The sequence below is a fragment of the Papaver somniferum genome, chromosome 1, assembly GCF_003573695.1.
Source record: "Papaver somniferum cultivar HN1 chromosome 1, ASM357369v1, whole genome shotgun sequence".
NCBI lineage: Eukaryota > Viridiplantae > Streptophyta > Magnoliopsida > Ranunculales > Papaveraceae > Papaver > Papaver somniferum.
The window spans coordinates 160,229,547-160,243,380 of NC_039358.1; the positions used below are offsets into that span (position 1 = coordinate 160,229,547).

General features: G+C 34.3%; 2 protein-coding genes across 2 annotated transcripts; both read left to right on the forward strand.

Annotated features, from left to right (window-relative positions):
- The first annotated feature begins 10,742 nt into the window (after window positions 1-10,742).
- LOC113305807 (protein ORAOV1 homolog) lies at window positions 10,743-11,268 on the forward strand. The gene has a single exon (XM_026554810.1). The coding sequence runs from the start codon at window positions 10,761-10,763 to the stop codon at window positions 11,238-11,240; it is 480 nt and encodes a 159-aa protein (XP_026410595.1). The 5' UTR covers window positions 10,743-10,760; the 3' UTR covers window positions 11,241-11,268.
- LOC113305799 (formimidoyltransferase-cyclodeaminase-like) lies at window positions 11,089-13,220 on the forward strand. The gene is made up of 3 exons (XM_026554802.1): window positions 11,089-11,268; window positions 11,515-11,929; window positions 12,584-13,220. The coding sequence occupies exons 1-3, from the start codon at window positions 11,266-11,268 to the stop codon at window positions 13,093-13,095; spliced, it is 930 nt and encodes a 309-aa protein (XP_026410587.1). The 5' UTR covers window positions 11,089-11,265; the 3' UTR covers window positions 13,096-13,220.
- The last annotated feature ends 614 nt before the right edge of the window (window positions 13,221-13,834 follow it).

Below are 13,834 nucleotides of genomic sequence, written 5' to 3' on the forward strand. Positions count from 1 at the left end.
ACACATTAACCTTCAAACACTCACAGAAGAGGCAGAAAATTTGAAAATCATATATGAAACAGTTATGCTTCAATAACTGAATCAATAACTAAAGATTATCAAACTACTAATTCAACACCCTAAATCCATACACTAAATGAATCAGAAACAAACTATACTACCAATTCAGCACCCTAAATGAATCAAAAACAATTTTAACAAAATCACTGCGAAACTTTTTTTTCGAAATAAGATGGAGTTTAAACTCAATCGAAACAAAAAAAAGTCGATGTTTTACCTTCGATGTTCTGTTGCTGATTCACAACATCTCTGAAACTTAATTTTCTCGTTTTTTTTTTTTTTTTTTTTTTTTGCTTTTCAGTTAGATTTGATTTTCTAAATCAAAGAACAATGTAGATCTACTGATTTCAATCGATCGTGTGTTTGACTTTTGAAGATTTGATCAATATTTAAAAAAAAAAATCAGTTTTTTTCGGTTTGCTTCTGGAAGTGAGAGAGAGAAAGAAATGGTGCCAAAATAAAATAAAAAAATTGTTGTATTAATCAGGTGTCGTAATAGATCTGGGAATTTATATGGGGACTTTTTAGTAATCAAATAATCCGGGTATTGGGCTTCTAAAAGCCCAGGAATATAATTAAGTTGGTAAGGATATATTTCAATGGGCCTCGTAGTAGGAGTATATAGATAATGTTCCCTTATCAAAATTCCTTTCAAAGTAAAAGTGGAAATTGAATTATTGTCCCTCATTCTGATGGGCCTTCATAAATATCCCTAACAAACTTCAAAAATATCCCTAATGGCGAAATCGAAATTTCTAAAGAAAATCATAATTTATATGATTCCTCATTTGACCTTCTCTCTAACTTTCGTTCTTTTTTCTTTCTTACAACTCAGGAGATTTTAATCGTTCCCATCACCACCATCTCTGCCGCTTCCTCCACCACTATTATCTCGATCATCTCCACCAGAACCAGCACCACCATCTCCGTCACGTCCGCCACCATTATGATAAAGTGATTAGAAATCTTTTGGTTTCAAAATAGATTCCATAAAAACACTCGTGAGTTTCGAAAACCTAATTTCGTTGATTTCATATCGATTTTCTAACTTTTTTCATGATTAAAGCATAGATCTATAACTATCTCGTCTCAATCTTTGTTTTGTAATAAAATTTCGAAAAAAAAAACAATTTTTCTAGGGCTGTTGTTTGCAGGATCCGAGAAGAGTTTGAATATGAAGTTTTTTATGAAACATCGATGAAGGAGATCACTTAATGGAGTTTCTAAACTTGTACAGATGGATAAGCTTGTACAGATGGCTGAAATACTGAAGCTATATATTACAGTATCATAAAGTGATAAAAGTGAGTCAACAGGTGGGATTGAAGCTACATATTACAGTGTGGTTGGGGAGGAGATTCAAGGACATGGAGTTTCTGCTGAGTTGATGTGGAATTCGTTTTTTCATATAGTGATTAAAAGGATTGTAACTGGGTTTGATTTGCTGCAAGATAACTATGGAGATGCGGTAGTGATTGTTTGCAGGGAATAAACATATGGTGTTGTGAATCTGTGTGTTGCAGTGGTGTTTGTTGCGGTGCTGTTATGGGATTTCTGGAAAAATGGCTGGATATGCACTGGTGTTGATGATGAATGACTCGATTTAATGGTGTTGAATTTGTTGTTGTTTATGAAGCTACACGTGATGATCAATTGTTGTTGTTTATATGTTTTATGGGATCAATTGTTGTTGTTGACCCAATTTTTTATGGGATCAACTACTGCTTGATCCGATCAACTCCTATTATTGACAACATTTCCTTGGATTAGTATAATCATGCTTGTAGTTTAAATCATGTAAATTTCTTCCAATGTTGAACTTCTGGTGCAATGGTAGCATGACTGACCTCATGTCAGATGATGCGTGTTCGACTCACGCCATGTTCACTCCATTTACATGGATCAACTTCTACTGTTGATCCTTTTTTTTTTGGATCAACTATCATTGTTGTTCCCTCAAATTGGATCAACTTCTACTGTTGGTTCTATTTTTATTTGGATCAACTACTGTTGTTGATACAAAAGTATCTGAACTACTGGTGGTCGCGGCGGCGATGGGGGCGGTGGCGGCGGATTAGTGGTGGTGGCGGCGACGGACTAGTGGTGGTGGATGACTGGGGGTGGTGAAGGAGTGGTGGTGGAATATTAGTGGTGGTGGCGGTTGGTAGGTGGTGGTTGTTGAATGGTAGTGGTGGTGCTAGTGGTGGTGATGAAGTGGTAGAGGAAGAAAATTTGTTCCATTTTGAAATAAAGAAAAATATTATATGGATGAGGGTATTAAAGTAATCTAATTTTAAATAAATAAGGTTATTAAAAAGTAGGTACATAGGGACATACTTATTGTTGTATAAGGATATATTTATTGGGTTTTAAAAGTAAGGACATATAAATCCTGGCTAAATTGAGGCTTAGGTACATTTTTTTTTTGATAATAAGAAAACTTTTATAAAACTAAATTAGAGAAGGGCACTGCCCTTTACAAAGAGTTTCAAAGAAAGCATTTTTTTCCATCTGTGAGATGTTTAAAGTGGAAAAATCTAGAACTCTATAACCCCTACTACCCTTTGCAAGAGTATCAACTATTCCTATGAAGTCTCTTCTAAGAAAACATGAAACACAATTTTTAAAACAGCCATACAAGGCTTGACAATCTCTCATTATTTTCTTTGCTCTCCATCCTAAATTGCTATTAAACTCTTTAAGTGACTCTATTGCAGAAATGCAATCTCCAACAAAGATAAAATCAGATGTAAGTCTTATCTTTAAAACCCAACGGATTGTATCTCCGAGCACAATGCATTCAGCTTCTTCGGGGACTGTAGTTTGGCCAGATGAGGCTATGGCATGTTGACACACTCCATATTCATCCATGAGGATTGTTGCAGATCCATATCTCCCTGTGGAATAATCATAAGAAGCATCTATTAGTAAAATATTTTTGTTCTTTCTAAGAATGCTCTGTAAGTCAAAGATATTACCAACCGCAAACCCTATATTATTTAATAGATTTGTTTTTTCCATATAAGGATGAAAAGAAATGTCTCTATCTAACTTTACTGGATCAGGTCTATGGTGTTTAAAAATCACATTGCACCTATGTTTCCAGACAGACCATAAAATATAAAATGTTTTTTCTATCAACTTTGTCTCTTGGGTATTAAATAAGCGATCTACCCATTCCTGAATTGAGACGAAATTTCTACCTGCAAACAAAGGTGTTAGTCCAAGAGCAAACCACACAGCAAGAACAAAAGGGCATTTCAAGAAAAGATGCAAAGAATCTTCACTCTGATTTCCATTGCAAAGGCAACAGTTTGGAGATGCTTTATGATTGAACATAGCAAGTCTGCTATTAAGAGGCAAAGCATTAGAGTACAGTTTCCAAATGAAAATTTGTACTCTGTGTTGGCATTTGAGTTTCCATATTTGTCTCCATATTGAATTAGAATCACCCAAATCTCTAGTCAAAACCCTGTAAACAGATTTAACACTTGGCACACCATCTTTAGTATGAACCCATTTAAGTTCATCTACTGCAGAATCTGGAACAGGGAGAGTAAGAATTTTCTGCACAATTTCAGGCTCAAAATAATCATTTAAAACATCCACATTCCACTGCCTATTGTCATTAATTAAATCATCAATTTTTGCAGGTGTTTCTTCTTTAATTACAGTGGGGTGATAGGAAACTCAGTATTTGGAATCCATCTTTCAGTCCAAATGTATAACTTGGAATGAGCAGATAAATCCCAAATGCAATTGACTCTTAAGATTTCCATACATTTCCTAATACTTGACCAAATCCAAGAAGTGGATGTGCTTCCAGATTTTATGAGAGGGTTTGAATTTTTAAAGTACTTTGAGTTTAACACTTTAACCCACAAAGCATTAGGGTTAGAAATGACTCTTCAGGCTAACTTAGTAAGCATTGACACATTAAATTTTTTTTGGATTTCTAAGTCCCAAACCCCCCTGTGACTTAGGTATATAGATAGATTTCCAACATTTGGGATAAATACGATTTTTTTTATCAGAATTATTCCACCAGAAATTTCTCTGTAATTTATCCATTTTTTCCAAAGTTCGGTCAGGAAATTCAATGCAACTCATTTGAAAAGAAGGAAAATCAGAGGTAACAGAATTGATCAAAATCGTTCTCCCTGTTTGAGAAAGCAATTTTGCTTTCCAACCTCTTAGCCTAGCATAAGTTTTTTTTAATAAAGGTTCAAAATTCAAAGTTCTGGATCTATGAAAAATAAAGGAGTACCTAAGTACTTGTCATCCTTAGATATTCTTTTAACTTTTAAAACATTTGCAATGTTTATGATGAACTTTGGGAGAGAAAAAGATACCAGATTTTTGAAAATTAATGGCTTGTCCATTAGAGGAACAAAAAATGTTAAACACATCAAGTAGTTGTCTTACCTGGGCAATGCTAGCTTTTCCAAAAATAAAGCAATCATCCGCAAACAACAAATGAGTTATGGATGGGGAAGAGTGAGCAGCTTTTAGACCATCAATCTTACCTTCATCTTCAAACTTAGCAAGTAATCTAGACATACCTTCAACACATAGAATAAATAGATAAGGGGACAGTGGGTCCCCTTGTCTAATTCCCCTTGTTGGGTAAAAAGTAGGTCCTGGAGAGCCATTCTGTAAGACAGAAAAACTGATCGTGGAAATGCATTCTGCTATTAAATCACAAAAAGAATTGTCAAACCCAAAACTTTTCAGCATAAACAAAATGAAATCCCTTTCTAATATATCGAAAGCTTTTGAAAGATCTAACTTCAAAGCAAAAGATCCATGTTTTTTCCTATTAGTTTTCATAGAATGCAAAAGTCCGTGAGCAACAATTATATTATCAGTAATTTGCCTTTTAGCAATGAAAGCAGATTGGTTTGGGCTAATTAATTTGTCTAACAGGGGTTTCAGCCTATTAGTCAAAATCTTCGATATTATTTTATATGTGGCATTACTTAAGCTAATAGGTCTAAACTCTGATGCACAAGATGGTTTTGAAACTTTTGGTATTAGAGAAATGTATGTATGATTGATGCCAGCATGTAGTTTTTTATTTAACAAAAAACCATGCACAAGAGCAATCACATCATTACCAAGCAAGTTCCAATGTTGCTTAATGAAACCAGGGGGATGCCATCAGGACCCGGTGCCCCCAAGGGTTCATTTTGGCCACGGTTTTGTATATTTCCTCAGCAGATGGCAATGCTAACAAAGATTCGTTATCATTAGTAGTGATGCATTAAGGAATAACTTCATTAAAGAAAGGATGAATAACGTGATATTGAGAAGTATACATACCAGCAAAGTGATTCTTGAGCAGCTGATCCAGTTGATTTTTTTCACTGATCCAAACTCCATAAGAATCTCTAAGAGAAAGGATGTTATTCTGCCTTTTTCTATGAGTGGCTAAAGAATGAAAAAACTTTGTATTTTTGTCATAGTCCCTCATCCATTTGTCTCTAGAAAGCTGTTGCCAGTAGATATGTTTTATTCTATACCAATCTTCAAGCTCACATTTTAAAACATTGACCCTTTCCACATCTCTACTACTAGGAAATTTAGCATTTTCAACATCTATTTTCCTAAGGATATTTTTTATATTTTTAAAAATATTACCAAAAACATTTTCTTTCCAATCACAAAGGTTTACTCTAATCAAATCAAGTTTATTGATCAAAGCCTTATCACCTTGATCAAGAACCATATGAGCATTAGCACATGACTGATTTATAACACTAGAATAAGTGACATGTTCGGACCAACATATGAAATATCTATAGGGTCTGTCATTTCTCTTGTTTATAGGACAAGGGTCAAACAAGAAAGGAACGTGATCAGAACCCACTCTGGTAAGATGCATAACTTTGAAGTTAGGAAAATTAAGAAGCCATCCAGCATTAGCAAGGACTACCGATGCGGTCACTTATATTTTCCGCACCAGCCCTATTGTTACTCCAAGTATAGGGATTACCTTCATAGGAAAGGTCTGACAAACCAATGGATTGAATTGCATTATGAATAAATTTAGTTGCCTTTGAAATCTCCTCATTTCCACCTCAAGCAATGGTGGGGTGTTTAAAAATTAGATGAAATTACCAAGTAACCCTTACTCTAAAATACTAAGATCTAATTTCACTAACCTCCCTCACTAAAACAAACTCGATAACCACCGCCGCCATCTCCATAATCACCGTCTTCTTCACGGCCAACTCCATTATCGAATCACATCATCAACGATTATAGAAAAAAAAACAAAAAAACTCTTAAATTAGATTTAACGCCTGAAACCCAATCTTGGATTGATTATCCCAAAGTTACACTCAAACTAGCTCAAATTGGATATAAGATTGGGTAGAACTAACAACTTGATCAAAAAAAAAACCAGAATTTCTTCAAAACTGACGAACATAAATACCCAGAATCCGGGGATATGTTAGAATACATATACCGATTCTGGGTTTGAGTTTCAAAATGAGAAACCAGAATCGGTTTACATATCACAACGCAAGTCCCGATTCTTATTTAATTTCTTCTGTCAATTATTCTACCCACAATAGGTTTATAATGACATGAACAAATGCCGATTTTCACAATCTACCCACAAACGGTTTATATTGACATGAACAAATGCCGATTACAAGAAAAAAGATAAAATTGCTGGAATCGATTCGCTTATCCGAGCAGCTCCACTTTCATAGCAGTAGTTGAACCATGACAAAAAAAATCCAGCACCCCATAATCCAACTTCAGAACCCATAGCTCATAGTAATTAGGATTTCACGACAAACCAACACCGACGCCTCCTCAATTCAGTTCCAACACCACTCTTTGCCATCTCAATTTCCTTGTAAATCAAAATCAAAATCCCAGATTTTTCAATACAGACTCACAGCAAACTCATTCAACCAACACCGGCATCTCAACACCTCCATTTCACTGTACCTAAACACACAACAAATCCGTCCAACATACATCTCCACTTCACTGTCCCATCTCTCGAGAACTCCGATTTATACCCAATTCGAATTCACATCCAGAAATCTCCAACCACAGCAAAACCATTGTACAAACTCAAGACAAACACCACCACAATCACTTTTGTTACTGTTGCCGATATGATTCTCCATCTCAAAACCCATCCAATAATTTCTCAATCACTAATTCAATAGTTCACAACACAAATCACTATTATCTCAATCACTAATTCAATAGCTCTGGCCCTTACCATTATCATCAATCCCATTAATCTATATCTATGATGAAGCCTCCATCTCATTTCCATTTTACTTGAAAGGTCACGGCTTTGAAATCCCTTTTCCATTTTACAGAGCCCATTTAATTATTAATCTTCTGCCTAAATTTTAAAAAACCATCTCATTTCAATTTCAAATTTCAATTAAAGCACCAGTCTTTTGCCTTATTTGGATCTACACTTTCCTCCTCCTCTGCCCCTGTCATTTCAGGTACATTACTATTTCTCAATCTCATTTTTATGATTGCCTCTACAAATGCATCTTATGGATCGTGATTTGCTTCGATCTGAATAAACTTGTTTTTGATGTTAAAGAAACCTCGTGATTCAGTTTTGAATCGGTGCCCAAGTGAGTGTAACTAATTGAATCTATTTTTCTTATTTTGGTTGCTTTACAGGTTGGTTGTGTGATTGAATAGAAGAAGAATATTGAAACCACCGACAAATTTGAGATTATCCATTTGTTTTATGAACAAATCTCATAAGAGTAGTTACAGTAATGTGATTAGTTTCTAAGTGGAAAACAGAAGAAGAGGATTTGGGATTATGGGTTGATTTTGGATTTTGGATATTTTTGTTGTTGGTTTCAATTGATTTTTCGATTGAATTTTTTTAATTTTTTTGAAGACGAATTTTGTAATGGATCTAAAACAACAAAATGATGTATTGATTAATCTTGAAAGTGGTGGTAGTGAAGAAGAAGCAGTTGCACTAGTAGTCAATAATAAGAAATGAAGATGCTTATGTGAGATATGATTTCCTTGTTTTTGTCGCATGAAAGTTGATTATTTTCAGTTACCCATACTATATGTGAGATGCGACGGAGTCATGGAGATTTAGCCACGCCTTTGAACATCACCCATGTTATAAGTGACACGTGATTGAGAGATGGCCACGTCCACTCATAAGCTCACCTGCTTAGATACAGTAACAAAACAGATTCCTTATTTCCCTTGTATCATATGCTCCGATTCTTGTACTAATCGGTCTATATGTGTGTAACCAAAACACCGATTCCAATAGTTTACAAATCGGTTTATATGTGAAATTGAATAATCAAAACACCGATTCCTAGTGTAATAATCGGTCTAAATGTGTATAACCAAAACTCCGATTCCTATAAAATTTCAATATATTCCCTCCGTGCTAAATTATTAGTCCGCTTTGACTAAGTCAAGATATTAAAGAGACTGTAGGAGAGTACAAAACTACCCCTATTATATGATACATTTTTACTAAAATTAAAAGGAGTATGTAAGAAAAATATATTGATAATTATAATATATATAGAAATATTTAAATAGAAGATAAAAATAAAAATCTTTATGGATTAATTTATTAGATTTGTTTCCCTATTGAGGAAGATATCATTTAATATTTAGATTGATGATATTTAAAATAATTTTATAATTGTAAAAGTTGGAAGGATATATTTGAGAGTTTTACTAAAAAGTATGAGTATAAACGGAAGCTGGACAGTATTTCAGGACAAACGAAAATAGAATAAAGGACATAAATTTTAGGACAGAGGGAGTAGTAGACAATATACCCGATTTTAGGTGTGAATGGAAACTTCAACCTATAATCGGTTTAAGAATGCATGAACATTCACCGAATCTGGTCTTGATTTTTGTCAAAAAAAAAAAAAATCAAAATTTCTTCAAGTTGATAACGTATTAAGTGTTGGTTGATTTTGGATTACCTTAATTAAATATATAGTAATAACCCTAATAAACACTAATTAGTCAAGGACAAATTAGTCATTAAAGAAAATAATTGGCTAAGGGGTTTCTCATTTTACTTTAAAATGTCTTATTTTGGCATGTAGTGATATGCCCCAATTAATGTACCTAGGCCCCAATTTAGCCAGGATATAAATACCCTGGGCCCCAATTAAATACTCTGACTAAATTGGGGCCTATGGTGATTAATTGGGGCCTATGGATTTCTTCATCCACCCCATAAAAAATGATAAGGGGTGTCTAAGTTTGATGAAACTACCGTTTTACCCTCTATGAAATTTTAATACTACCAATTTATCCTAATTAAATCCTAATAACAAAAAAAAAACTAAATCAAATCAAAATCATTTTTATTTCCGTTTCCATCTCCATCGAAATTAAGAATTCAAAATCAAAGAAAACATTGTCGATAATCACTAAATTCACTAAAATAGGTAATTTTAGCTCGAATCATGTAGTTTTCTATTAACCCAATCCCCTAGAGTAGGTTTTAATAACATGTAATCACTCAAACAATCCAATTTTTTTAAATCAAAGTTTTTTGGGTTTATAAGAATCGGTCTACGTCAATGCACTTGTAAACCAATTTCATTTAGAAACGGTTGTTGTTTATGCCCACAAAGACCGATTGTCTTGTATGGGACATTCTGGTTGGAGGAAATGGAACCAGAATCGGTTTACGTTAATGCCCACATAACCCGATTATGGTATGGGAGAGATAATTATTTTTCTGTATTTTTTTTTTGTTAGAATCGGATTACATGAGCATTTTTATAAACCGATTCCTGTTGTGCAATGTCAGGAATCGGTTTTTATATATGTATCGTGTAAACCGATTCTAGTTAAACCATTTTTTTTCAGTTAATACTTGATCATAAAATGAGTATGAAATCATACTCGATTTCATTTCGATTACAAATGAAAATGAAAATAGTTCTGTATGATTTTACCCAATTTGAAAACGAGTATAACTTTATACTCGAATTGAAAACGAGTATAACATCTTAAACGATTTGAGATTGAGTATGAAGTCATACTCATTTTTAACTCGGGTATAGAATGAAGTTTAATTTTATTTGATGTTTAACGACACATAATTCACATACAAAAAAGAAAAAATTTACCCACAATCGATTTATGTTCATGCTCATATAAACCGATTCTGATAATCGGTTGATTTTCATGTCCATATAAACCGATTCTGGGTAGAATCAAGTTTCAAAAAATCTCTATATGTTTTCGAAGTTACAATCGGTTGATACCAATGACAACATAATCCGATTCTGAGTTGGTGTCTTTCAAAAAATTTCAAATTTCAAATTTTTTCATGTTCAAATGATTCATTAATACAAGTTAATTTCACATCTTACAAGATGTTTAACCATTAATCACCCGAATTAACACTAATTAATCAGGAGTAAATTAGTCATTAAAAAATAATTGATTAAGGAATTTTTCATTTTACTTTAAAATGTCTTTATTTTATCACGTAGTGATAGGTCAAATTAATCACCATGGGCCCAATTTAGCCGGGATAAATAATGTACCCAAAGTAAAACCTATTCTGAGTTGAATCCGGCGGCGAGAACAGTTACACTGTTCGACAAAATCAATCGCGTCTAACTTTAAGTCGACGTGTAAAACCCTCTTCCCTTCACCCTTTCCATCTCCACCACAAAATCATGGAATCTCTATCTATTAACTCACCAATAAACGATGATTTGGATTCATGGGATTCAATAAACTCTTTAGATGATACACATCGCCGGGAAGGAATTGATGCAGGATATAAAGATGGTCTGATATCAGGAGGAAAAGAAGATTGGAAACAAGTAGGCTTAATATCAGGGTTCGAAGTTGGAGAAGAATTAGGGTATTATCAAGGTTGTTTAGATGTTCGGAACTCAGCTATTAAGATTGAACCCAATTGTTTTTCATCTAGGATTCAAGATAATATTAAACAGCTGAATGAATTAATCAAAACATATCATCCTGAGAACGAGAAGGTCCGAGAGATTATGAATGCTTTGAGATTGAAATTATATCATCCCGAGAATAAGAATGTTCAAGAGAAGATTATGAATGATTTGAGTTTGAAATTTAAACCTACTGCAGCTACATTGTCTGTGAAATTGGAGCACGGAGAGAGCCTTGATTTTTGAGGAGGAGATCATCGCTATCTCATATATGGTACGATTTGGCTTCTTATTTTACCTGTAGCTTTATTTATGTTGTTTGTAGATTGATGTCAATACTATGAAGTGATAATATTGGAGTTATTAACTTACACAATTTATGTTTTCATTATACATTGTTGTCTGTAAAATAGCAATTTATTTTTAACTTTTGCTTGGTATGTGATCATAAAGAAATATTATCCTCAATTTAATTTTTTTGTTAATACCTTTCTGTTGCTACACAACCTATTTTCTGTAGTTCGTGGATTTGGAATCAAGAGAAATGTTGAAGTTGATGCTTGGTTGTTGCAAAGTTTACATATCTGAAAGTCGTAATAGGGCAGCACTAGAGTCAATTGAGAAAGCTACCAAACTATACCAAGGGGTGGCTATTGTTAACAAGTTTGAAGATGAAGCTTATAATCGGGTTGGATACACCATTGTTTCTAAGTTTACTCCAAATGCGGTCGAGGAATCTGGGGCCTTTAGAAAAGCTGTGGTGGCAATGGTTAGAGCTGCTTTTGATTCTATAGACCTTGAATTACATTGTGGGACTCATCCTCGGCTGGGGGTTGTGGACCATATTTGCTTCCACCCTTTAGCGCAGACTTCTCTGGATGAAACAGCTAGGCTTGCAAAATCGGTGGCAACTGACATTGGCTCCAGTCTTCAAGGTTTGTCATTTTATCCTTGATTAGTTGCGAATTATATTAAGGTTAAAGGAGCTTTTAAAAAATTACGACTGAACAGAAAATCTGTGTTATTCTATGATCCTCTAAGAATCTGTTCCATTTGAAGGTCTCATCTTCTGTTGCACTTCATGTGCTGTTTCTGGTAGGTACTCAGCAGCATTGATGTATCGTTCATGTATATACCTATCTCTTGTTAAGTAGTGAGAACACACCCCCTTCTGTTCTTTCTACGTTCTGTAATAAACACCTTGTTTATCTAATCAGTAAATAACCACTTTACATATAGAATCATTTAATTTTGGATTAAATAAAAGGACTATGACTATCCTAAGTTGAAGTCTTCTAAACATCTCAATGTATTTGGATCACTATTGTTGGCCTATACTTAGCATCTCAATGGTACAAACCACAACTCTTACACTCTTTTAGTCCCAAGTTTGCGGTGTTTTCTTGATCTCATAGATGGAAGTTGTTTTCCATAAATTAATCCCCATGTAATTCATTCTTTAGTTTCCAGGAGGAAGGATCAGAAACATGTCAGTAGTATTTGTTTTGTATATAAAAAACTTGTACTTCTTTGTTCTTAATACCTTATCATTGTTGAAGTGCTAATTATTTTTCACATAAAATCTGCAGTTCCCACCTTTCTGTATGGAGCAGCTCATCAAGAGGGAAGAAAGCTTGATTTAATCAGGAGACAACTGGGTTATTTCAAGCCCAATTTGGAAGGAAATCAGTGGGCAGGAGCTCTTGAGTCAGACTCTTTGCCTTTGAAACCGGATGAAGGTCCAAATAAAGCAACGCCAACTAAAGGGGTTGTAGTAGTCGGAGCAACTCAGTGGGTTGATAACTATAACGTGCCCATCTTCACTAATAACATAGCTGCCGTTCGTAGAATTTCAAGACGGGTGAGTGGGCGAGGAGGAGGGCTTCCGTCTGTTCAAGCAATGGCACTTGCTCATGGTGAGGACATTATTGAGGTGGCGTGCAATTTGTTGGAGCCAAGTAAATTCACTGCTGATCAGGTTCAACATGAAGTCGAGCGACTTGCTGTTGAAGAAGGGATGACTGCAGGGAAGGGTTATTACACAGATTTTTCTCAGGAGAAGATCATTGAAAGTTACTTGAAACTAAATTCGATTGTGTGATACACTTTTAAAAACTGTAAGTTTTTCCATGTGAATTGATTGTTCAAATGCCATTACAATCAGAATAACTTCTGTTTTGCGTCTATTATCTAGTCAAAATAGCTTACCTTGAGGGCCTTCGGTAATCTCTTTGTTTTTGCTTCTTTTCTGGAAATAACTGTGTTGCAACGATACGGATACAGTATTGGTATAGGATACAAGATACCAATACGCTACTATGATACACCAACTTGAAAAACTAAAATACCGCGATACGGCATACTCAATATTGATCAGTAGTTTAACATAAATATATTATATATAAAATAGAAACTTAACAAAATACATACATGTGCTTGCATGATTGAAATATAATATGTATGATTAACCTCATTGGAGATAAAAGTATAGATAAGAAGCAAGAAAGTCTAGAGCAAGATCGGTGGACAGATTTGGAACTAATATTTTGTCACTATAGTTAAAACTTCTCATAGAATCTAGTAAAATATCTTTCTTTTTTTTTTTTTTTGAATTGGTAAACCATTTTATTAAAAGGTGGAGGTTACAACTCTAGGATAGGTTGTGCCAATCCTGTCATTAAAAACAACATCTTGTAGTTGGCATGCGAATTCCCAGCTTGTTGTTGTTGTCGCTGCTGCATTATGATTTTGATCTTCGATTGCCTTGTTTGCCAGTCCATCAGCTGTCTGGTTTGCTTCTTTCCAAGTTTGTGTTATTTTGTAGTTCGGAATGTAGCTTA